Source organism: Larus michahellis, chromosome 16, assembly GCF_964199755.1.
Source record: "Larus michahellis chromosome 16, bLarMic1.1, whole genome shotgun sequence".
Lineage (NCBI taxonomy): Eukaryota > Metazoa > Chordata > Aves > Charadriiformes > Laridae > Larus > Larus michahellis.
Window position 1 is genome coordinate 1,017,801 of NC_133911.1, and position 24,196 is coordinate 1,041,996.

Here is a 24,196-nt window from a genome sequence, read left to right on the forward strand (position 1 = left end):
ATCTGTCCATCCTGTCCTCCCGGGGATGGGCGTCTCTGACAGGCACTCTGCACAGAGAAAACAAAAACCCAGGCTCCCCCCAGCTCAGTGCCCCTCCTGGCTCCCCGGGATGCGTGTGCAGGGAATTTCAAAGAGGCTGCGACTCTGTTTTTCCCAGGAAGGAGCTCTGCGTTGCCACCTTCTCGCAGACAACACATCGTCCCCATCACAGCTGTCCTCCCTGGGCACTGCCTTGTTCAAAGGACGCAGGCAGGGGGGTGAAACCCGGAATAACCCGTGGTTATGAGCACCGTGAGATCCCCTCACCACCAAAGATGTTTCACCACCCTGCCCATTGCCCCCAGCAGCTGTGGGGCCAGCCCGGGGGACCTGAGAGGAAGGTGAAGGGGAGGTGGTGGGACGCTTTCAGGGAGAGCTGAAGGCACAGTGTCAGGAGAGCAGGGGACAAGGATAAAGTATGGAAAACCAGAGCACATGAGGTACAGGTAGTCTCAGAGGCACTTTCCTTCAGGATGGTGTCTCAGGGCTCATTCAAACTTGAAGCAAAGCTTTACCTGCAGGGACCTGTCACAGGTCCCTTTTTCATGCCTTCTCCTGGACATATGTAGACGCAAGCTGAGGCTGCCACCGTCTTGTCTGCGGGGGCACTGCCACATCGCACGTTCTTTCTCTGGCTGTCATCTATTTCCATAAAGCCTGAGGAAAGACAAGCTCCTCCGTGCTTGCTGTCCTCTGTCACATTTGTCTGAAACCCACCGCTGCTCTGGGATGGGGAGAGAGATGCAGGACAGGCTGTGGGGCGATGCTGCCTACGACTGCATCGCCGAGCCCTTGCTGATAAAAAAGGTGAAAGGCCTGGAAATGTCTCTGAAAGCTGTATCATAACTTCTTAGTGCTTCATGTACAGCATTTAAAGGTGAGATCTGGTGCTTAGAGATATTCCACTGCCTGGAAATTTCACAGGATCCATCAGGGCTGCCGAAAGGGACCTCCGAGTTGTCCTGTCCGGCATCACTTTCATGGTGGGGCCGTAGCCTGTCACAGATCAGGTTGCCCCCACAGCACCATGTTCCCCTCAGACCCCTCCAGGGATGTGGCATGCCCTTATTGCGCGTGGCTGGGGTTCTGCCAGCATCTCCTGACCACAGGCCCTTCTGCTGCCTCCCCTCTCACCAGCACCAGCCACTGGGGCTCTCTGGACAGGCAATGCCAGGGCACTGCAAACGCAGATATCTGGTGGCACCTGCCCATGGTGTGGGCAAAGGACCCGTAGGCTGGAGGGGTGAGATCTGAGCTCCTGGCTCAGGCATGGGAGCAGGACTCTCAAAGGGCAAGGGAAACCGAGGCAGGGAACAGCACTGAGACTAACGCTTCACCCCAGGCTGGATGTCTCGTACCCCAGCAAAGCCTGAGAGAGCCTGTGCTGGGAACCACAGGCCGCGTCTGTGACTATTCCCTTAAGCACCATGCTGTTGATAAAGGAGTGAACTGAAATCAAAGTGCCTGTAAGAGTGGGGATGCAGGGAGGACCGTCAGGCACCGACAGGAGGAAGGCATGGGATTTTTTCACATGGTGAGAACACGCACAGAGATGTGCCCGTGTCCAGAGAAGGGTCCATGCAGCAGCAAGTCCCATCCTGTTTTCATCTCTCTGAGCAGAGAAGCCAAACATTTTGCTAGAGGTTTTTGTTTTTTTTTCCCTTTGCAACGTTTATACTCAATAAGCCATTGCCTCTCGTCATGAAAAGCCTTTTTCCACACCAGGCATGGCTTGCCCTGGCCTCTTACTTTAGCTCCCGCCCCACTCAGACCTACCCTGTGCTCTTCAGCTCATTCCAGTTCCTCCTGCCTCAGCTCTTCCCAAGTCTCTCAGCCACATCCTAGTTGACCCAAATCTGTCCTAGTCAGCCTCCTTTTCCCACCACTCATCCCTCCATTCTCTCTTGAAGAGTCGCATCGCTCGCACAAGATGCTCCTGTATGACGCTAACAGCTCTTAGCAGGGCTCAGCAATGGAAAAGCATCGATGGAGCTGGTGGGACTTGTCTCTCCTCTGGAGCATCTGGAGTCAAGGAGGCTGTTGCTCTGCTCCTGAGACCCTACAGAGCCCAGAGATTTCCAGCTACCCAGGTTCACTGCTCCCCGCACCCCAGCAGAGAGCCACATCAAAGAGCACAGCCTTTTGTTTAGTCCCTGTTTGAAGTTTGCTGCTGATTTTTGGTATGCATGCAGTGGTGTTTGGCTTATGCTCGTTCACAGAATAAATGCTTGTTGCATTGCTCTTAAATGATTGGAGACCTCCAATTTTAATCTTTTATTCATAATCTTCTTCCAGCTCAGACACAGAAAAAAACATGTAAATTCAAAACCTGTGAGAATTGAAAATTTCATAAGTGCTGCTGACCCTTCGCTGGCAGCTCTGAATGTGAGAGAAATAAAGGAATTGTAATGAGGAACCTCATCTTTTGATAACAGGTTTAGAGGAGCCCAGAACTAAAAGGGGTTTTATCCCTCCCTGCGGTGTGTCCACGCGGGATGGGGTCAGTCCTGCTGGGCAGGTGTAACCCTGCTGCTCCTGCCCCTCCATCACCTCCTGCATCTCCATCTGCTCTCCTCTGCGCTGGGAGGCGTAAGCTCACACGGTGCCTTCGGAGCACGCCCTGCCGGTGTTGCACATCAGTCCCCGAGCTTGTGCCCCATCGGTGCACCCAAACTGCCTCCCTCACCCCACGCTCTCTCAGCTCCTGTCCTGGCACAAGATCACCGCTCACCATCGCCTGCACCGCATGCCCTCGCCTCTCCTCTTTGACACCCCCCCATTAGTTTGCACCCTTCTCTGTGTTTGGGAAGGATATCTTATCTGCTGCTGTCTGCTGAACGCTACCCCACTCACACTCTCCATCCCACCGTCCGCTCCTTACAAGGGCCACTTTTCATGATGACTTCTTGAGGGGGAGATGGGAAGGCAGGGAGGAAATTAAACATACGATGAGTAATGAGAAATCCGTATGAGTGAAAGACTCGGGTCAGGAAGAGGTCAGTGAGTGCCTGGGAACAATTTCGCCTACTTTCAGCAGCAGCATAATGAAGTGCTGTGGATGGGCATCTGGATCAACATGTTTTCAATGTCTTTACCCCTTTCACAAGTTTCCTATGCGGTGTGCAACGCCTCCATCTTTTCTAAATCAGTAAAAAAATTCTTGGTTTGTTTTGTTTTTTGTTTTTGTTTTGTTTTTGTTTTGTTTTGGGTTTTGGTTTTTTTTTTTTTTTTTACTTCCAAGAATAAACAGCACGGTGTACAAGGGAAGTTTTCACGGCTTTGCATGCAGAAATCTTCCTGGCACCTGCAGGTGCTCTGCAATTCCTTGCTGGAAGGACCAGCATAAGCAGGAGATGCAGCAATGGTGCACTGGCATTTCCCAAGACACAACTTCCAGGAGTTTTCATCCAGGACATTTGGAAGGCTCTGTTGTTTGCCTGGATATTGTGTGTATTTGGCAGCCCGCTCAGAAGAGCAGGTGTGATTGTGCCTGGGTTGCTGGATGAGGGACCCACAAACCGCTGAGAGTGCAGAGAGCCGGGGATCCTGCTCACGGGCTGCACAGCACAACCACGAATCCCAGGCTGTGCGGGCGGCGGCGGGGTGGGTCAGGGGTCCCTGAGGAGCTGGGCTGTGTGTGTCTGGGGATCTCCTGGTGCTCCCCTCTGAGTGAGATGCTTTGGGTTGCATCCCATGGACCAGTAGGACCGCCCTGGAATCAGAGGTGGGATGCATGTCATGTAACTCGTGGTACGTCGCGGTAAGTCCAGGTTCCCTTTTACACCCCAACGGAGAGAGGAAGGCACCTTCACAGGGCAGGTGAAGTGCCATCCGTTTCTGTCTTCTCCCACTGAGTGCAGCAGGTGACTGCTCAGAGGGAGACCTCCCAACCCGAGAGACCTGTGTTTCTGCTCTGAAGCCAGACCCATTCCCGGCCCCCGCGGCAAAGTCAGGGTTGCTGTGGTCCCGACTCATCCCTCCCCAAGCCCAGCCTGCTCAAGGTGGGGAAACCCTGCCCTGATTGCAAAGCAGCTACTTCTGTCAGTCTCTGTTCATCCTGGGATGAGCTGTGCCGCTATCTTGCTGCTTGGGATGGTTTCCAAGACGTGACCTATGGGATACTTCAAAACCCATGCAGAACTTAACCCATAGCCCTTCCAAGGGTTAAAACAGCAGCTGTGGATGATGTTTCTATCTTACATCAGTTTATCCTGAGTAATTTGCTTGGACATGATGCTAAACGACCGTGCTAAAGGCAGAGAGAGAAGGTGGTTTGGGAATACAGCTTTTGTTGGCAGACTAAGCTGGTATGTGATCAGACAGGAATCATATCAGTAAATACGAAGCAGAGTTCACCATCTGTTAACACCATCCACGGAGTGCATCTGACCCCTGCAAACCTGCATAAAGTTGGCACAAACTGAGCGTGGGTGCGGAGCTAAGACGGGTGGCTTCATGCAGGGCTCTGCAGGTGCTCTGCAAGTCCAGACTGCCACCTCCAGGCACACAAAGCTCGCAGAGCCTCACTTGCTAATGACACAGCCAAATCTGGCCTGTACAGCTGTAAATGAAATGCTTCGGAGATGACTTATTGGTACCTTGGGGTAATACTGGGTGTGACTAGAAAAGGAAAGCTGTTTTACTGAGGAAAGACCAGTTCCCGACGGTGCAAGGTGGAACAAAAGTATCTTGGGAGACATTTAAGAAAGTGTGAAAATCCTGATGGCTATTTTGATGAAGGGGTTTATTTGCTGTCATACATAAGCCAGTTTCCATCCCTTCTCCTCAAATGGAACAGTTTGCCTCTTGACCAGCTCCTCTCCCTGAAAAGATTCCTCAAGCCCTCTCCACAAGGTTTTCAATCCTGAGCTGGTTGCCAGCATCCCTGGTTCCCAGCCCTGTCCCCAGCCTGGCCAGCCACTGCCTGTGGTGGGGCTCAGCCTTGGGAACGTGGAGCAACGCATGAGGTCTGTAAATGCGGCTCTGTGTCCTGGAGAGACAGGAGCCCCCGATGCCTGGCCCTTGCCAGGACTGCACTTTCCTGGCAATTTCTTCCAGAAGGGGAAGAAATCACCTATTAAAAAGGACACAACCCTGTCTCATCTTCCTGGGGGTTGTGAGTGGGGTGATGCCCTGGGCATGGTCCTCACAGTCTTTCACAAGGTGATGGTGTAAGTAGCTGTGGAGCAGCTCTGAATCTGGGCCAGCCTACCTGAGTGTGTCTGCCCCTGCCTGTACCCGGGGGAAGGAGCCAGGCACCAGCATCATCCAGCCTTCCATGGATCAAGTGTTTGCTTTGGGACTGAGGAATGTAAGAAAACTTTGTACGTTTTGCAGAATGCGGACGCTGGCTTTATTCATAACCAAATTCAATTAGTGAAATGTGGGTCCTCGCTGAGCACTGTCGTGTCCCAGCGTTCCCAGGCTGTCCCACTGTGGCCAGTGCCAGCAGTGTACCATGAGCAAGGTGTGACGTGGTTGCTGTCCTTCTCTGTGTGATGAGGTGAGGGTCTGTGCAGAACCTGCACAGCTGTGTGCACTGGATATGCACATGAAGGAGCAGGATGAGGTGACCTTCAGACCGTATTTCTTGAGTCATCTGGCAGATAGAGGCTCCAGCAAGCCAGAGAGGTGGAAGACGAATGCCTAAGGATGTGTTTGGGAGGTGGTGGGGAAAGGAGGTGGGTCCGGGACAGGATAGCAATAGGAGGAGCAACGTGCATCCTGCAGTCATGTGTGTGGTAGTGACGAGAAATGCAAATACCAAAATGGGACGTGTAAGGGGGGACACAGAGTGCGGGGCTTGTGAGCTCAACCCTCAGCACGGGGCAGATGGCCCAGGAGCAGCTCACTGGGCCCAGGGGCTGGTGCTTCGGCAAAGGGGGCTCCGGAGAGAACGGTGAAAGCGGAGACTGGGCTGAAGGGCGCTCTGGTCGGGGCTGGCAGGATAACTTGGTAGCACACAGACAACTGGTGCAAGGGGGGCTGGGGTGCCTGGGAGGGCTGGGATGCACAGCACCATGGGGGAGCCAGGCTGGCCTTTCCCCACAGTGGGCATGTGGAGCTGGGCTTCACTGCGGGGACTGGGGACGGTCACCTCCATCCCTGAAGGGCTGCTAAGGCTGGGGGCATGCAAGCAGGCAGTGACGTGGATCCCACCCTGTGTTGCAGTGCCCTTTTGGTTTTATATGGCAAGAAAAATATGCTTCTTTCCTGCAAATGCTGGTCTTCTCTTTGTTCCTGCAACTCATATGCTGGTAAATCCTTCACTGGAGGGCAGCTGGAACCACAGCTAGATGCCTACAAGAAGGGTTTTGCAAGCTCACTTACAAGCTACTTCAGCTCAGACTTCAGGGGATGAGGGTTGAGGTTTTAGTGGTTTGGTTTGGTTTAGTTTTTTTTGCTTTTAAAAAAAAAATCCTGAATTTCCAAGGGAGGATAAGCCTGAGTCTGGGAAAACCTGCAAGAGACCCTCGAGGTTCAGAGAAACCTCGGCACCAGTATGTCCTGTGCTTGCATGATCTCCTGCATGAGATGCTCCAGTGTAGCAGCGACTTGGCTTTGGGGAGGCTTCTCCCAGCCTGCAGCACACCCCCACCCCTACAGGGACCCTACCACTGACCAGCACCTGTGGGCCACCCCACAGACACTCCTGCTCCCCAGGGCAGCAACCGTCATGCGTGGGAGGTTTCCTGGAGCAGAGGAAGATGGTGGCTAGGTGGCCATCTCAGTGCTGCCTCCCCTATGCCTCTAAGGCAGCCGTGGAGGCCTCCATGCTCTCTGCAAGTGGTGAAGCCGCTCTGTGCATCACAGCAACAACACCAGGCAAGAAGACGGCCCATGGGAAGAAGGAGTTTTATTGTCCAGGAGGAGGTGAACACTCTGAACAGAAAAGGCAAACCCTGCCCCACCATCCCTGCAGCCGGCAGCTGCCCAATGACCCCACGCTGCAGGATCTGACCCACGAACCACCTGGAGAGGGGCCATCTGGCAGCTCCCAACCTCAGATCCTGCAGCCCACGTTACCAGGGTTGCCCAGCAAACCCCAAGGACACAGGTCTGTGGCACTGGCCTGACCTCTGCTCTCTCCGGTTTGTCCGTGGTAGACTCACCCTCCGAGGAGTCCCAAATGTTGGGAAGAGAGGACGCAGCCAGCGCCCATCGTCCTGTGCTGCAGGGCTTGGGGTGACCTCCGTCATGCTGCTGACCGCAGGGCGGGTGTGTGACAGGTCTGAGTGCAGGACACAGGGTGCAATACAAATTAAACAACACATTGCATCTGTCCCCCATTGCAAAGAGCTTCCATAGGAAGAAGTAAAGTGCCCGCCACAGTCAGAGAATCCATCAGGACGTAAGCGCCCTGGATGGAAAGCTAAGCCAGCCCCAGAAAGGCCAGTTTAGACAGGATTATTGCAGCTGAGAAATGGCTTTAACCCTCCCCCCACCCTCCCTCGTGCCCAAACCGCACTGGGAAGAACAAACCTCAGGCCAGATCCTACCAGTGCTTGCATTTGAGTGATGCTGGATTTACGGTGCCCGTGCTAAGGACAGGATGCTGTGGGCCAGGCTGGTCCCTGGCAGTCAGCCTGGCTCCCCTCCAGCACTTCTCCTTCTCCAGCAGCCCCCCTCCCCAGCCACACTCCCAGAAGATTTTTTTTGCAGTGTGTTCAGCCCCACAACTGAGGCTTCTGTGCTTTGAGACCATTTTTGTGTATGTAATATCGTATTTCAGTAAAATAGTTCCCAAACCCATAGAAAATTCTATTTACATCCAAGAGAAACCTTCCCGGGCCACAGCCTGTCCCCCCACCCCCTGCACATCTGCATCTCTGGAGCCACCTCAGCCTCTCAGACCAGTTCTGCAAGTCTTTGGAGGCCACTGCTCTACACCAGGCAAGCTGGAGAGAAGAGATGCTCCTGTGGGGGAGAGGAGGAGTTGTGGAGGAAAGGCCAACTGCCCAGCCTCCGGGCTCCCCAGCTGGCTACTGCTGAAGACCCTCTTTGCCCAGACCCCCTGTCCCCAGCCGTAGGGCTGCGTGATTGCAGCTGGAAATGTTGCTCAGGCCACCTCCTCTGCAGATGACACGGCAGCCCTGGGCACAGGTGGGTAGCGTGGCAATGAGACAGCTATGAGGTTTCTCTAGGGCAATATAAGAACAAAGAAGAGCTTGGCAGAAGTCTCTCTGTCCCTCCATCACGTGAGATGGGAGTAATCTCTCCCACTCCTCTCTGTTCTTGTGCAGCTTTGGGGAGGACAGAGGACAGGAGATGCCTTTTCTCCTGGGGGAGAAACTTGAGTTTGTGGCCCTAGAAAATGTGCCTGGGCTGCTCCGGGCTGCCTGTGCTGGATCCAGACAAGAGCAGTTCTGGTGGGTTCAAGAGGTGGAGAATCTCCTGCAGCACCGTGGGGCTTCTTGAGGCTCCAGATAGCAGACTCTGGCCACCTCTCCTCCATGCCGGGGAGGTCTCCTCTGCACACAGAGCTGGGCATTCCTGGCACTCTCAGCTTCTACTCTGTCCCCTGCCCTCCTGGGCTTGGTAGAGGTAGACCGTGAAGTCACCTGCAGGCTGGTGCAGTTCAGGAGGTCCAGGCTGGAGTACGCTGGAACTGGGAAGTACTGGGGGCAGGGTTGTCTCTGCTGTGTGGCAGCCCGTGGGGCCCTCCTCAGTTCAGAGATCCAACAGACTCCCCAGCTGTCAGATCTAAAGGAGCTGTGTGCCGTGGCATGCCCAGTCCCGCTGCTCCTGGTATCACAGTTGCATCTGCTGCCCCTTCAGCTGCAGGCACAGTGGGGGCCATCCCGCTGCATGAGGGGTTACCACGTGTCCTGCATAGTTGTGTGTGGACCCCCAGGAGAGGATGGAGAGAGGCATGACATGTCCTTGGCCCACTTGGAAGGCTGCTCTCCCATTCAGATGGGGGAAGGAAGCAGCAGGACCATCAAGGTATCTGGAAAGCTATGTTTCTACCGACACTGGAATCAAAGACATACTGGCGGCGCTCCAGGTCCTGGTCTGGTGCCCCTTTTCCTGCTCACCACCCTGCTGCCCCTTTGCCAGGGTAAGTGTTAAGGAATGCCCAATGCGGGTCTGCAAATTTGGTGATCAGAGATGCCTTCTGGGGCCATTTGTGTTCAGCAGCTGGGATCGCATGGCCTGGATGCTGCTCAAGATCTTCTTCTGGTGGCCCATCATGGTGATGCCCAGACTCCGAACATCCCTGGGGAACAAGGACACTGTCAGACACCCCCTGGGCTGGACCTGTGCTGGGTCCCAGGGAGACACTGCTCCTCCCCGTGTGCATACCCCATGGACCAGCCCTGGACCTCACAGCGGGCTCCTCTCCGCTTGCTCATCAGCACAAGGCTGCTGCGGCTGAGGGTCCATGGGCATCCTCCCAGGGACAGAGAGGCTGCCGTTGACTTGGCACATCCTCCTGGCAGGGCTGCTGTGACAGCCCTGGGGGGAGCAGCAGCGGGATGGGGATCGCTCCTGACAGGCTAGTAGGTGACAAGATCGATGCTCTGAAATTGGATTCAGTTTTAGCAAGATGCCCTCAGATAACCCAGTCAGAAAGACGGATGGGTGATGAGCCTTCCCCACTCAAAAGCTTCCCCGATGTGCATGAGAAACAAGGATCAGTATCAGCTCAATCCCGCAGCAAAGGCCCCACGTACAGCCCCCAATCAATGCACATGACAGCCCTCTGTCTGCATCTCTCCATCTTCCTTTTCACTGGCTTTACCTCTACCTGCCCCACCTCAACCAAGGCATGCACTGTCACATCTTTCGGAGTCATGGGAGCAAACGTCTGGCAGCCCCATGCCTTTTGACAGGGAACAAATCTCCTCAGAAGCAGAGAGGTTGTTGCCAGCCCTGGCACTAATGCTAACAGCAAAAGGTGGGGAATGTAAGCCCAGGGCAGGAGCAGGTATAGTTGCCACCTTTTCTGGTGCCGCTTGGAGCATCAGCTACCTTGGAGACCCCCTAGACAGGTGGCAGCGCAAGCTCCTTACAGCAGGAGGAGGAGCATGGGTGGTGGGACACATCTTTCCCAGCTCTCCTTACTTAACCCAGCCTTGGTCGCTTGGCTATGACCTTCCACTCGCACCAAGGCCCTGGATTTTGCCTTCCCGCCTAGCTGCAGGGAGTCAGTCCAAGGCACTGGGGTCTGAAGAATCTCCATTTGTTTCCCAATGATCCCAGAGAAGCTGCGCAGTATGGCACAGCCACACTCTGGTCCAGACATGCTTTTTGCAGGGGAAACAAAGGTGAGAAGTGCAAGGAGACAGCAACCTCATAGCTGACCCTGCTTTGAGCAGGAGGCTGGACTATAGGACCTTCTGAAACACCTTACAACCCAAATTACAAATGAACCTATGATGACATTGGAAAGCCACCACAGAGCACCAGAGGTGACTTGGTACTCACACCCTCTCAGTACAGCTCCCACACCTTTTCTCAAAGGTCAGCACAGCCTTGGACATTGTCCCACGTCTCAACACCATTTCCTTAGGAGTGTGTCTCTGGCATCAGGGATCAATTAGATCAAGCAAGCCAAGGCAGGATGGTCACTGTTCAGGGGCTAGTGGGATGGTGCAGGGCAACCCAACTGATGCTGTTCGTTCTCTGGTACTCACTCAATGTTCATGCTCATCACCATGCCCAGGGAGGAGTACCCTGCCATGGCAAAGTTGTCCCGGTAGTGCCCCAGCCGGATGGAGTCCAGCCAGTCCTCCACTGTCAGACAGCTGGCCAGGTCAAGGAGACCCCTGTTGAAGGGTGTTTGGGTGAACCTGGGAGCAGGACAGAAGGGGTTAGCTCAAGAGGTGATGGCCCTAGGTGGCCAGGCTGTGAGGTCCACCTCAAAGAGCCTGTTGCCGTGCAGGGAGGGCAGGACAGAGAGTGCGCTTGCAGGCTGGTAAAGGCAGGCACGCCACTGCACAGGCACTACTGCACATGCTTGTCCAGACCTTGGCATGGGGATGCCACGGTGGTAGCAAGGCACTGAAGTGCAGAATGCTTCCCACTGCCTACCACAACCTGTGTCCATGGGCACTATGCGTGTCCATGATTGCAGGGAAGCCACTGGTGCTAGGGTGGGACAGAAATATCCCTTATTGTCTGCAACCCACGTGCTCTGCCCAGCACCAGCTGTCTAACCCTGCTCATCACGGCAGCTCAGGAAGCCCTTACCGGTTCACGGTGGCTGTGCACTTCAAGTTGTCAGGGTTGCGGATGAGCTTGTCCAGGATGCCCACAATCTGGGAGAAGCGTGGCCTCTCGCTGCGATCCTTCTGCCAGCAATCCAGCATGAGCTGGTGCAGGGCCGTGGGGCAGCCCATGGGGGCAGGCAGGCGGTAGCCTTCCTCCACCGAGTTAATGACCTGGAAGGAAGCCACATGCGGAAGTGGAGCTGCACTCCCACCCAGCTCGGAGCACCCCGGACGGCATCCCACTGGGAAGATCCCTGGTGTGTGAGTTGCTGGGGCCATTGGATGGGGAAGCAGGGGGTGTACACAAGGTTCATGCTAAATGACAAGTTCTGTGCAGTCTCTGTGGAGAGCTTGAAGCAGGCTGGATACCGCACACATACACGAAATCACTGCTATGACAGCGTATTTATTAAGTGGCCCAACAGGCCTGAAATATTGCAGCTTCCCTCCAGCAGACAAGCCACGAGAGCTGCACTCACATTTAGTTGCTCTACAGCCTGGACTTGCCAGTACTCAGCAAGGCTGGAGGAAAGCCTGCTCGAAGGAACTCTGCAGAGGAGGTAGTGTAAACCACTGCCTCCATGTCCTGTTGTCACCAAAGCCACTTTCTAAAATAATAAGTAGAGAGGGGACTCTCAGGACTCCCAGAGCATGGAGAAGGCAGATAGGTTTATAGTCCCCATAGGTAAAAAAAAAAAAATAAAAAGGAATCCTGTGGTTCTGCAGAGTCAAAATATTCATTTTATTGCCTCCTTTTGGAAATTTTCCTCCCAGGTTGTGCTTAGGAACATAACCTACATTTTCCTACGGGTTTTATGCTACTCTTGATGTAAGAGTGGCTCCCTCTGACTCTGACAAGCCGATAGCCTGCTGCCAGGTGTTGCAAGCCCGGGGTTCTCAGCAGCCTCACGTGGACAGGGGAGGGGATGGACCCCCAGCACCGGGACTAGCAGGCTAATGCAGCGGGGCTGCAGTGATCCTAGGGAAGCCCTGACTACTCCCAGGGACTGGGAGAAGCGGCACAACATGTGCTGAAGCTCTCCAGCCAGCAGAAAGGCTTTTACAGAGCAGCAAACGGGGATGGGGAGACCCGCAGTGCACACAACCAGGCACAGCCAGGAGTCATGTTGCTGCACAGGGAAAGGCTGTATGGTGCGATGATGGGTGACACACTGATGTCCCCGCTGAGGGGCAAGCACACTGTGCACGGCCCTGCGGGGATGTGAGGAGAGGCAAGGGTTGCTCTTTGGGTCCCTTTTCCCCAGCACCCCCTGCTAGGCTGGCTTGGGTGAGGGCAGGAGGAGAGGCAAGCTTGCCACCACACTGCTCTGAATCCACTCACGTCCCGGTTGGTCATATTCCAGTATGGGCGCTCGCCATAGGCCAACACCTCCCACATGACGATGCCGTAGCTCCACACGTCGCTGGCCGAGGAGAACTTGCGGTACGCGATGGCCTCCGGAGCCGTCCAGCGAATGGGGATCTTCCCCCCCTGAAAAAGTAAGCGACAGTGGAGGTTCAGAGCATGCAGGGCTCAGGCACCCCTACCTCTCTGCAGCTGGGACAGTGGGTTAGACAAGCAATAGGCTGGGATGGCATCTTCTGGAAAGGACTGAGGAGGCAATCTGCACAAGATAAGCCTAGTGGCGTACCTGAAGGGTGACTTCAAGGTATTTCCAGAAAAGTAAGGAGAAATCTGTGCTGTTTTACAAGGTCTTCTTCATGCACAATTCTGGCAGTGTTCAAGAGAGAGGAATTTGAAGTGATGAGGCAGAGTCAAGGGCTACTGGAGCACAAAGGCATGGAGTTGACGGGGGAGCAGGCAGAGAGCCTGACTTGAGCAGACAAGGAGAGCGATGGCATGTGCTCCCTGTCCATTACTGCCTTGGCAGGCAAGCACTGAAGAGGAGGACTTGTCGAATTAAAGGATCATGCTGACAAAAATCAGCAATAAATGGGCTAAGAATACATTTAAGCTGCAAATGTGGTTACCAGCCACTTGAAGAGGAAAGTCGTGGCACAGGGAACATGGGGTGGGTTTCCCAGAACAGCTGCGGCAGGTGTCACATGCCTGGGAACACCTTTCAGGTATCCCTGTCTCGGGAGAGTTGCTTCCACCCAACTGAGTCCTGCCTACTCTGGCACACTCTTGATGGGGACTGAAGATGAATGATGTGACCTTTAGGAGAGTCTCTATTGGGAAGACATCTCCTGAGCCGGTCAAGAACAACAGAGGAGGAACGTAGGACACCATCTTATCACAAGTTTCTGAACAAGAAATCATCTTTATTTTCGGTATACCCTGACTGAGACCTTGCCAGATATCTTGTGCTCCTGATCCTATCACTGCATCCTTGTGGTACAGCTTTATCCAGACTATGCACCCAGTCTTCCTACAGAGCAACGGGGTCTACTGAGTTGCACTGTGCCAACATACCTCAAAGCTTCTGCTTGCAACATGCCCAGTGGCTGCTCCACCCTCCAGTGACCTCCTTGCTTGCGCTCACACTGGGAACATGAGGCAATGTCTCTAGAAACTGGGCAGGACTGGAAAGGGTCAGCAGGTAGGTCAGTTCATGGGCTCTGGTCACTCAGGTCACCTTCCTGACCCAGTGTGGTCATTGACATACTGTTTCTGGAAATTTGTTTGCAAGGATTAAAATCACCGGGGGAAAGCTCAGAGGCTGGTTTGGTGGGAGGAAGGGCAGGCGGTATGTGTCTCTGTAGGCCACAGACAAGGAGATGGGCTGCCTGACGGATGTTGGGCCCCTTCTTACCCGTCCTCCGAGAGTCCCAAAGCCAAGATGCAGAAGATTATGTACTTGAACCAAGCAGCAGGAACCTTCCCCAAAATTAAAGGATCTGAAATATCAAGTTATTCCTTGGGAAACCAAAAGGAGCAGCTGAACACAAAGACACAGATGGGACACATTCTGTCTCCCTTCACCACCTGGCTGAAGTCAAGACAGGAGCATGAAGACCATGTTCTCCAGGCTGGGCTACTGTGCACTCATCCCTCAGAACTGCAACCACTTTGGGTCCTGCTCTGCAGTGCTGTGAACTATCCCAAACTAGCCCGAAGCTCTTTCTGCTTCCCTAGTCCCAGTCCTTCAGAAAACTGATGCTCAGACTCCTCAGCTGCAGCTCCAAACTGACCTCCATTGAGAAATGAATATCCACAACATTTGCCCCACCAGAGGTGTGCCTGGTGGGCACACTTAAGTCCTTTCATGGCCAGAGAAGTGCAAAAAGAGCACATTCCCTCAACGTATTTCATTTGCCCTCCAATGACCTCCAGTGGAAGCGTGCATCAGGCTCCAGAGCTGTCATGTTGGCCAGAAAATCTTAAAATTATTTCACAGACAATAGTGTCCTATTGTAAACAAAAATTATGTAGGTTGCAAAGCCAGTTCCTACCCTTTCCATTCCCTGAATGAGGCGGAGTCACAGGGAAAAGCTAGTGTGTGGCCACACTCCTGAGAAGTGTACGAGAACACTGACCAATGCCCCTAGGACAATTGAAGCACTGGATGGAGCTACACAGCTGTCCTGGTTTCAGCTGGGTTAGAGCTGATATTCCTACTAGCCTCTGTGTTTTGGATTTAGTATGAGAATAACATTGATAACACATAGCTGTTGGTAGGTAATGCTTATATTAAGTCAAGGATTTTTCAGCTCCCCATAGAAGCTGAGAGGGAGCATAGCCAGGACAAGCTGGCCAAAGGAATACCATAGACGTCACGTTCAGTATATAAATGGGGGTTGGCCGGGGGGCAGGAATCCGCAATCACTGCTCGGGATGGGCTGGACCATTGATCATCGGATGGTAAGCAATTATATTGCGTCACTCATTTCGTATATTCTTTTATCATTATTGTTATTATTATCTTCTCTTCCATATATTCTATTAAACTGTCTTTAGCTCAATCCACAAGGTTTCCTTTTTTTGCAGTTCTCCTCCCCTATCACACAGCAGGTGGCGGTGAGTCAACAGCTCATGGTCCTGGTTCCCACTTGGGATAAGCCATGACAACAGTCTAGGGAAGGACTCCAGCAGGGACATGAGAGTGTCCCTGTGCAATGGACCACGGGTGGGGACAGGAGCTGTTGGCTGGGGAGGTCTGATCACCTCCCTGCTCTCCCACCCTGCTTCTCTTTGTTCACCGCACACTTCAGTTCTGGAATGTCCCTGTACTAAGGACAATGCATTAAGGCTCAGAAGCTCTTTGGGTTCGTGCTCTTGGTCCAGATATCAGCGGTGAGGTGACTATTTCCACTTGTTCCCTGCCTACCTTGACTTGAGAGTGTCTAACTTGTCCATCTGTCAGTGGACCGGGGCAATCACTGTCAGTAAGGATCAGCGAGACTGCTGCGCTAGGAGCCACGCACCGTGGTGGTGTACGCAGCATCGGGGTCATCCTCCAGGATGCGGGAGAGGCCAAAGTCAGACACTTTGCAGACCAGGTTGCTGTTCACCAGGATGTTGCGGGCGGCCAGGTCCCGGTGCACGTAGCCCAGGTCAGACAGATACCTCATACCCGCTCCGATGCCACGCAACATGCCCACCAGTTGGATGATGGTGAACTGCCCATCGTGTTTCTGGAGAGGAAATAACCCAGAGTTCATGATGATTTTCACCAGCATCCTATTGATGCTGCTGTCATTAAACTGACCCCGTAGTACCTCTCATCTTTGGCTTAGCACCTCCTCTAACCCAGTGCGTCTCTCTTGTCCCCCCAGCCAACCTCCTGCCCTCCCAGCGCCTCTGACACACCGCTCCGGCAGGTGGCCCTGCCTTTGCAGTGTTGCTTCGGGGAGCCAGCCAGGATGCCCTGGAGCTGGTGTCTGCTGGAGAGGTGAGAGCCCAGAGCACACCACTGTCATGCAGGGGTCACAGCGGCCGTGAGGCTGAGGAGCAGAAACCAGCCTCTCCTCCAGTCACTCAGCCCAGGGGGATGTGCGATGAATAAAAATACAAAGAGCTCTTTACCCTGAGGAAGGTGTCTAGCGAGCCATTCTCCATGTATTCAGTAACAATCATTACCAATTTGCCTGCAGAAGACAAGGGAGGTCAAGTTAGCAGAGAAGTCACCTTCCTCCGGGAAGCCCAGTGCCAGGCTTTTACTGGGAGAGACATGAATCCAGGCCCATGGATATCCTGCAGCCCCGCAGAGCGGTCTCACCCCTGCACCACGCAGGACCGGCACAAGGGTGGGGATGTGGCAATAACCCTGACACTTACCCCTCCCTCCAGGTGCTATTGATGTGGCTAGCTCAGCTTTGTTGTCCCGCTGAAATTTGCATGCCATTAGCATAACACTTTGCATCAGAATGTGCCTTTTTGAAGGAAGGCTTCAAATTATGATTCAATACAGGCAGCCTTTAAAATAAATGCTAATGGGTAGGACATCTCCTAAACCAATAGCCCTGACTTGGGGCGCACTGCGGAGCAAGGAGAGGAACTGCCGCATGGAAAGTTTGTCCTGCAAGAGAAGGCAAGGGGGTGGGGTGGAGGGGGCCCAGGTAAACGGACATCTCACTAGTGAGCAACCGGGGCAGCCAAAGGATGGAGGGCACCCAAAGTGGTCCCTGACCCCCATCTCCCAGGGTGCCCACAGGGAGAAATGTCCCAACTCTGCCCCACCATAGGGTCCCGTTTGCGCCAGGCACATACTCCTGGTCACCACTCCCTCCAGATGGATGACGTTGGGGTGGTCAAACTGCGCCATGATGCTGGCTTCGCTAAGGAAGTCCCGTCTCTGCTTCTCTGTGTAGCCTGCTTTCAGTGCCTTGATGGCCACGGGAATCTCCCTCTTCCCTGGCAGCTTCAGACGGCCGTAGCACACCTCTCCGGACTCTCCTGCAAGGCAAGGAAAGGTGAGGGCATGGGGAGATCCTCAGCTTCTCGCACTGACCCACCAGCACCACAGATCACCCAATCTGCCAGCGTGCTTGCAGCATACTCCAGCCCCTCAGGACTCCTGGGCTCCTTGTGCATCGCTGCCTCTGAGTCCAGAAAGGATTGCCCATCCCCAGCTTCCAGTGGGTCAGAAATATCAGAAGCCACCTCTCTCTGATACCTTTTACTGAAGGCAATGGGCCAAGAGCAGTGATTACACTGGCACTTGCTTTACCAGTTTTAATGAACAAATCTGGGGGTCTCTTAGAGCAGCAGGTATGTCATTCAGCCAGGCTTCCTAACACTGCTCTGGGGTAAGCCCTTGAGGTGCTGCTGGTGAAGTTCCAGCTCTGCGTTTGCCCTATGCTTCCCTGCAAGCCCCTATTCCTATGCAAAAATCCCTTTTGTTCTGAAAACTTAACAGTTTGATTGCAATTTCTCTTGTATTTTGTCACTCCAGATGCTTGGTTCAAGGTTTGAAAGCAGGGTGGCCACCTTGGAGCACCCATGCAGGACAGGCTGAGCCATCTGCTGTGTCAGCCTGAGCCATCGGTGCCACAGTGGCTGAGCAGCAGCCCTCTGCTCCAGGATACCTCCAAAGAGTTTATTTCATGCCCTGGGGACTCACCAGACCCAATGACCTTTTCAATCTTGATCCGTGATGCCTCAATTTCACGGGTGAACTCATGCACGGCTTGGCAGGGGTCCTCATATGTGTGGGGGTCCACATAGAACTTGGACTCAGGGAACTTCACTGCCAGGTTTCAAAGGGGAGAGAGGAGATAAGCTCTTTCAGGCAGCCCTTCCAAGAAGTAGGGGCACCCAGCAGCTGGGCAGAGGATGGGCAGTTGTAGGACTTCTTGGGTTGACATGCTGAGGGGCCACAGAGGCTGCAGCCCAAAGGAAACCCAAGGCACTCTTTGGCACAGCGGTGTGCTCAAAGCAGTCCAGGATGTGGCTACCCAGGTATCCTCCGTGTGATTGTCCCCATCCACCAACCCCCCATCCCTCGCCTGTGATGAATTTTCCACTCTTCTAGCCTGCTGCTACCTGGGATGAAAGTGCTGCAGTCCCATCTCACACTGTGCAGCCCTTCAGCCCCATTACCTGGATGCCCCTGGGATCAGAGCCCCTGCTCAGCTCTCCTAGACACATCCCCAGAAGCAGTCAGTGGCCAAACCCCTTACCCCTGGAAAGCACAGCAGTGCCAGGGGGTAATGGTCCAGGTCCCTGCCCATCCACAGGGCTGAGGTCCTTCACACCCCAGGGGCAGCAGCAGGGAGGGTCCTACCTTGCCCGTTCTGATAATGCATCTTCTCCTCATCGGAGTCCTGGAAAGCCTTGCTGTACCCGCAGTGCCTGCCACAGGGAGACTAGGGTCAGAAGAGGCGCTCCTGTCCCTTGCTCCCACAAGCAGCCCTAAGGCAGGGTGGAAGACTGTGTGCCAGGGCTGTCGGCAGCCCAGGAAGAGCTGCAGCTAACACTTGGCCCTCTACCAGCAGCATCCCTGCACCTTGATGGACAGACACTTTGGCCTGGAGCAAGGTACCTTCCAGGTGCTCTCCAAGGCTTGGCAGCGCTAAAAGCTGCTGCCCTTTTGTCTCCTCTAGGCAGTAAAAAGTGTGTTCCAGATGCCTGGCTCAGCCATGCTGAGATGGAACAGCACACAGTCCTCCTTAGACTTTTCTGGTGGAGTAGAGCTCTTTCCACTCCTGACCTTCCTCCTAGCCCATCCCTTCAGCCCTCATACTGGTATAGGTATTGCCATGGCTATCGCTATTGCTATTGCTGTTCAGCCTTCTGGCATGAGGAGAAGGTCTGGAGACGGTTCTGCCCCAGGGAAGGTGGAGGCACAGTGACTTCTAAATGAAGTCTCCTGGTTGCTTATTAACCGCTGACCTATGGATGCTCTGGACAAACTGAGAGGAGCCAATTTGCACCCAAGTTCTCCCATCCCTCCTGCCCTGCTTGGTGACAAGCTGCACTGACCACCAGAAAACACTTACCTCTTCTTGCAGATTAGGACCACCAGCAGCGCAACGAGGCCAGTGATGAGCGTCAGGCAGATCCAGACAATCGTCATCGTGTCATACCGGAGAGACACTGGAAGAAGCAGGGTAAGAAGGAGGTGAGCTGGAGTGAGGAGCGCTCTGCTGTGCTCAGAAACTCACCTGCCCTACTGGGGTCGTGTTCTTCAAAGATAAAGCACCATTCCCCATCCAGCCCCAGCTTTTTTGTACAGGAACCATTTACACATGGGGAAACCAGGCACAGATCTGGGAAAGCCGTGGTGATACAGCAAACCAGCGCAGAGAGGAGTCTGGAGCCTCAGGACCCCACCAGGTCTTCCCCACCCTAACTGCTATGTCCTTCCTCCCCTATTCTTTCTAATGTATAAGCACATCTCTGGAGGGCTACCTCAAGCAAGCCCTGCAGCCTGAAACCCCAGGAGGTGTGCCTCCACCCTCCCTCCTGGCAGAGGAACAATGGCCACAGACAAGGAAATCGCCATCCCCCGTGCTCCCTGTCCCATATTTCCCACATCCCACAACTGCACACACTCACCTGGCTTCCCCGTTTCCACCTCCACAGTCTGGCTGAACCTCCCGCAGCCGGCAGAGGTGCGAGCCCGAACCTGGAAAATGTAGCGGGTTGCAGGCTTGAGCCCGGAGATGGTGGCAGTGGTGCCCTTGGATTTCAGAGTGGAATAGCTCTGCATTTCCTTGTCCTGGGGAAAAGCAACACCAAAAGCCTTGCTGCATCAGCACAGCAACACAAAGTCTTCCAAAATCGTCCTTTGTGCAAGGCTGGCTGATAGCAGCAGTTGCACCAGCAGGATTTAAACTGTATAAATTCACCACGCTGGGACCGTTTGCGGCAGCAAGCTCAGCATTACCTTCTCGTAGTACTTGATCTCGTACTCCAGGATGATGCCGTTGGGCTGGTCTGGCTCTTGCCACAGCAAGGTGACACTGTTCTGTCCCGTGCTCTCCTGACGGACCACCACCACCTGGGACGGGGCTGAGGGTGCAGACAGCAGGGTGTTAGGTGCCTGCTGGTGGGGTCCTGCAGGGGTGAAGGCAGCAGGACACAGCAGCAGGAAAGGGTGGAACCGGAGCCCCATGCAGGACCCCTGGTGTAAACCATGTTTCTGTTTTAATTAAAGCCGCGTGGACATGAGTGCTTTGAAGGACGGGAGAAGAGGCTTGCAAGCGGGCTCTTGTTCACTTCAATTGCCTGGATCTCTTTCCCATGGAGTGAGCAGTCTCCAAGGACATGAAAGAGGAGAGCACTGTCCCAGCACACACAGGAGGGGGACACTGGTGCTTCGTGGTGATCTGAAGCCAGAAAGGAGAAGGGGCCATGGGTCTGGAGGCCATGGAGTTCCCTGGCAGGACCCTCACCCCTCCTGCCCGACCTGGGGAAGGGGGAGAGGGAAAGGGGAAGAGGGAGAGGGGAGATGACAAAGGCCCAGTGGGGTGGTCAGGGTGCCTAAAGGTCTAAAGGTGCCCTGGGGGTGCTCTCCTGCCCTGAGATACTTGTCATTTGCTTGGGCCTGGGTTGGTAGCCCGTGAATCAGTCCTTGTACCTACCATGTCCGAATTGGAGCTGCCAGGGCTGGAAGAGCCAACTCACCAACCTCTTTTCCCGCTGGGAAAATCCACTCTGGAAGGACCCCAAAGAGTGCCAGCTATTGGGTCCAACTTACGGGAAGGGGTCAGGCACCCTTTACGACCGTAACTGCCAGATGAAAAGTGGGATGTGGCAGCTCTGGGGAAGACAGAGCTGCTCTCTGCCATGGCTGCAGCAGCACGGAGACCAAAAGGGGCCGCAGGGTTTGCGGCAGCAGTGGGGCACCCAGGGACTGAAAGGTGGCAGTTTTAGCTCAGTTCATCTTTGGGCTGCCTCCTTTAAGAAGCAGAAACCACTGTTGGCACACAGAACCCCGGGGGAGCTGGGACTGGGTGGGATGGAGGGGATCAGCTAAACCCTGCAGGAACCTGCAAACCATCTCTCCAAACAGCCCCAGGGCACCTCCGCTGCACCTGCGCCTGCCCTGCTCGGCCACCTGTGGCTGGGGGGACAAGAGTGACCAGCACCCAACATGGGCAAGTGACAGTGCAGTGCAGCAGGGGTCCCTCAGCCCCTCCTGGCGGGCAGGGATGCTCTGTCATGTGCAGCAGCTGGAGCACCACGTAGGCATGGCAGCTAAACTTCAATCACTACCAAATTCCCAACCCTCCTGGTTTCACAGCACTGCTCAGTATCCACTTTCCAGCAGAGAGGTTCAAATGGGAATATTCATCACTTCCCAAGAGCATCCCACTACGAGGCATCACGCTGATGCCGCTCGTCAGCACTTGGAGGGATCAGGCAGGAGTGAGCCGGCAGGACCGAACCGTTTCCACGTGGGCTCGGTGGAGGGGTGAAGAAGTGCCACAGGCAGGCATTGGTAACAAAAGGGCCTTCTTCTCGTGCCAGCCATGAGCTAACCCAGCGAGACTCCCCGGGTTTCTCCTGCTGGCACCGCTGCCGTGAGAGCAGAAGGGGCTCGGCATCACAGCAAGTTCCCGTGGGCTCGTTTCCAACTGGGAGGATTAACAAGAAGGGTCAGTCCCTGCCCTGTCCCCTCTGCCTGCAGCATTCTCCATGGAACGGGGCTTAGCTGGGCTCTGCTCCGGGGAGATGCCCAGGTGACCCTGGAGCAAGGTCCTGGCCCACCTGGGAGTAGAGCATTGCTCAGAAGTATTTCCCGGGGAAAGAGCATTTCACAGCAAGGGATTTGCAAAGATGAGACATGCATGAGAGAGGCTTTTCCCAGCAAACGTTGCTGTCACCTGCCAGGTCCTGGCATTGGTGTGAGCTAAGAGCAGACCATGAACTGCTGCTTGGCCCTTTGGGAAGGGACAGAAGGCTGGAGGAACAGCCTGAAAGATTCATGCTCCACTTAGTGTTCCTGTCAACAAACAAGTGTTCTCCGTGCCCCCTGTCTCCTGCAGAAAAGGAGCCTCCACCAGCGGCTGCAGGCTGGAGTGGAGGGAAAGGAGAATGAAAAAGGATACCATGAACCAGAGAAGGGTAAGAGTTGCCTTGGGCAGCAGCTTGTCTCCACCTCCATCAGCAGAGAGGATAGGGGTCCCATCTCCTGGGGGTCCCATGCCCATCACCAAACCAGCCCTTGGCTGCTAATGGAGGTTCTGCCTCCTGCAGATACTGGCTGGGGCAACGTCGGAGCAACATCAACATCACCCACACGGGCAAAGCCTGGGGGGGTGTCTGCTCCTCCTACCTGCCTGGTTTGTCGTGATGTTGGCGACTGCAGCCCTCCTGGACTCCAGGCTGAGGTCAGAGACGCCGTTGACCGCCTCCACCCAAAAGGAGTAGTTGGTGTGGGCCAGGAGGTTGGTCACCGTCAGCGCTCCCTGCACCAGGCTCATCTGCTGGGGCACGAAGCGGATCCCGCTGCCGCACGCCTCGCACTGGCCGGCGTCCCCCGCGCAGCGCCTGCAGACCACGTTGTACACGACATCAGCGCGGCCGCCTTTGTCCAGGGGCGGGCCCCACTCCAGTGTCACCGAGGTGCCATTGACACTGGAGATCAGGTTCACAGGAGCAGAGGGGGGGCCTGGAAAAGAAGCAGAGGTTCAGGCAGAGCCGCGGCTGCCGAAGTGTGTTGGGACTGGCGGGGCATGGGACCAACGGGCAGATGCACCTTGGGCAGCATGTACCTGCACGTACAACAGTGCTACAGGGAATACAGAGCTGCCCGGAGGGGAGAGTGCTCCAAACAGAGGGCAGCAAAGACCCAGACAGGTCTCAGGATGAAATGCCGTGGAGGTAAGATGCTCTGCATCAGGCTGCCAAATGCCAAGCAGGCAAGAGCTGATGTTTGTTCTGGGGGGAAGCAGGAAGCCATGGGGCTGCATGAAGCTTTTGGGGGAAGAGACAGGGCGTTGATGGGCTGGACGGTAGAGAACAGGACCTGCTCACCTAAAGGGACGGCAAACTCACATTCTCTGGGGAGATTAACAATCTTGGGTGGATATCCCCGAGGGAAGCACAAGTCAGATGTTGCTGACCTGTCTTTCACCCTGGCTTCAGCTAGCAGCCCCACACCTTTCTGCCCTCCTGGAACAACTACAGAGAGGATGACTCCTCCTGGGATGTTCTTGTCCCTTTTTAATAGCACCAGGCCCCTCAAAGCAGCCTCTTGCAGAGAGCTGAACTGGAGCCACATGACCAGCCCTAGTGCCACCGTCCACCCACAGTGAAGGGGAGCACAGCAACACTTGCATTGCCCCGTGGGCCCCCAGGGGTCCGACCACCCGTAGCATTTCTGCAAAGGACAGCAGCCAGCAAGTGGTCGGTGCGCTGGCTGGTGCGTGAGCAGGCAAGCTTGCCGTCAGAGCCATGGTCTCACCCTCTTCTGCTCCAGCACAGGAGAGAGCCCCAGGAGGGAAGCAGACTCTGGCCAGGGTTGCTTGGAGAGCAGCAGGATGAGGACGAGACGGAGGGCAGCGAGGGAGCGCAGCTAAGGGCGTCTCAGCTCTTGCGCCAAAGAGAGACACGGGGTTGAAATGCTGCCACATCGCCTTAGTGGGCATGCAGAGAGGGAAGGGGGCACGCTGGCCTCAGCCAGGGAGCATCTGAGTGTCTGAGGACGCGGCGCCTGCCCTGCTGCAGCGCAGACGGGTGCCTGGGCAGCCGGGGTACTCACGCGTGCAGGCAGCCGAGGGGGGGTCCTGCACCGCCCTGTAGAAGCTGCTGTCGCAGCGGCACACGCGGGCCGCCCGGCTCTCCGAATGGCTGTGCAGGGGGCACTTTGCACACAGCTGGTCCCCGGGGGCTGACTTGTAAAATCCCAGCTGGCAGGCTGCAGGGGAGGGAAGGGGCAGAGATCAGTGGGATGCGCCTGGACGAGGAGCATCCCACGACTCAGTGGATCCCACCAGCACAGAGCTGGACCCCACTCTCATCCCTTTCCCAGCGCATGAGAAACCAGCCCTTCTCCCCAGTGCCTGGTCCGGCTGAAAAACGGGCT

The 24,196-nt window shown here is 55.0% G+C and overlaps 1 protein-coding gene across 1 annotated transcript in view; it reads right to left on the bottom strand.

Annotated features, from left to right (window-relative positions):
* Positions 1–6,878: 6,878 nt before the first annotated feature.
* The window catches only part of EPHA8 (EPH receptor A8), a 53,616-nt gene continuing 36,298 nt past the window's right edge, over positions 6,879–24,196 (bottom strand). The window contains exons 4-17 of the mRNA XM_074560394.1: positions 23,873–24,028; positions 22,445–22,780; positions 20,051–20,175; positions 19,720–19,882; positions 19,161–19,257; positions 18,446–18,513; positions 17,783–17,908; positions 16,930–17,115; positions 16,246–16,307; positions 15,645–15,854; positions 12,598–12,747; positions 11,236–11,426; positions 10,680–10,835; positions 6,879–9,259 (exon numbers count right to left, since the gene is read on the bottom strand). Of these exons, the coding sequence (XP_074416495.1) occupies positions 9,145–9,259; positions 10,680–10,835; positions 11,236–11,426; positions 12,598–12,747; positions 15,645–15,854; positions 16,246–16,307; positions 16,930–17,115; positions 17,783–17,908; positions 18,446–18,513; positions 19,161–19,257; positions 19,720–19,882; positions 20,051–20,175; positions 22,445–22,780; positions 23,873–24,028 (2,141 nt within the window). The 3' untranslated portion in view covers positions 6,879–9,144. The remainder of the gene's footprint in view (positions 9,260–10,679; positions 10,836–11,235; positions 11,427–12,597; positions 12,748–15,644; positions 15,855–16,245; positions 16,308–16,929; positions 17,116–17,782; positions 17,909–18,445; positions 18,514–19,160; positions 19,258–19,719; positions 19,883–20,050; positions 20,176–22,444; positions 22,781–23,872; positions 24,029–24,196) is intronic.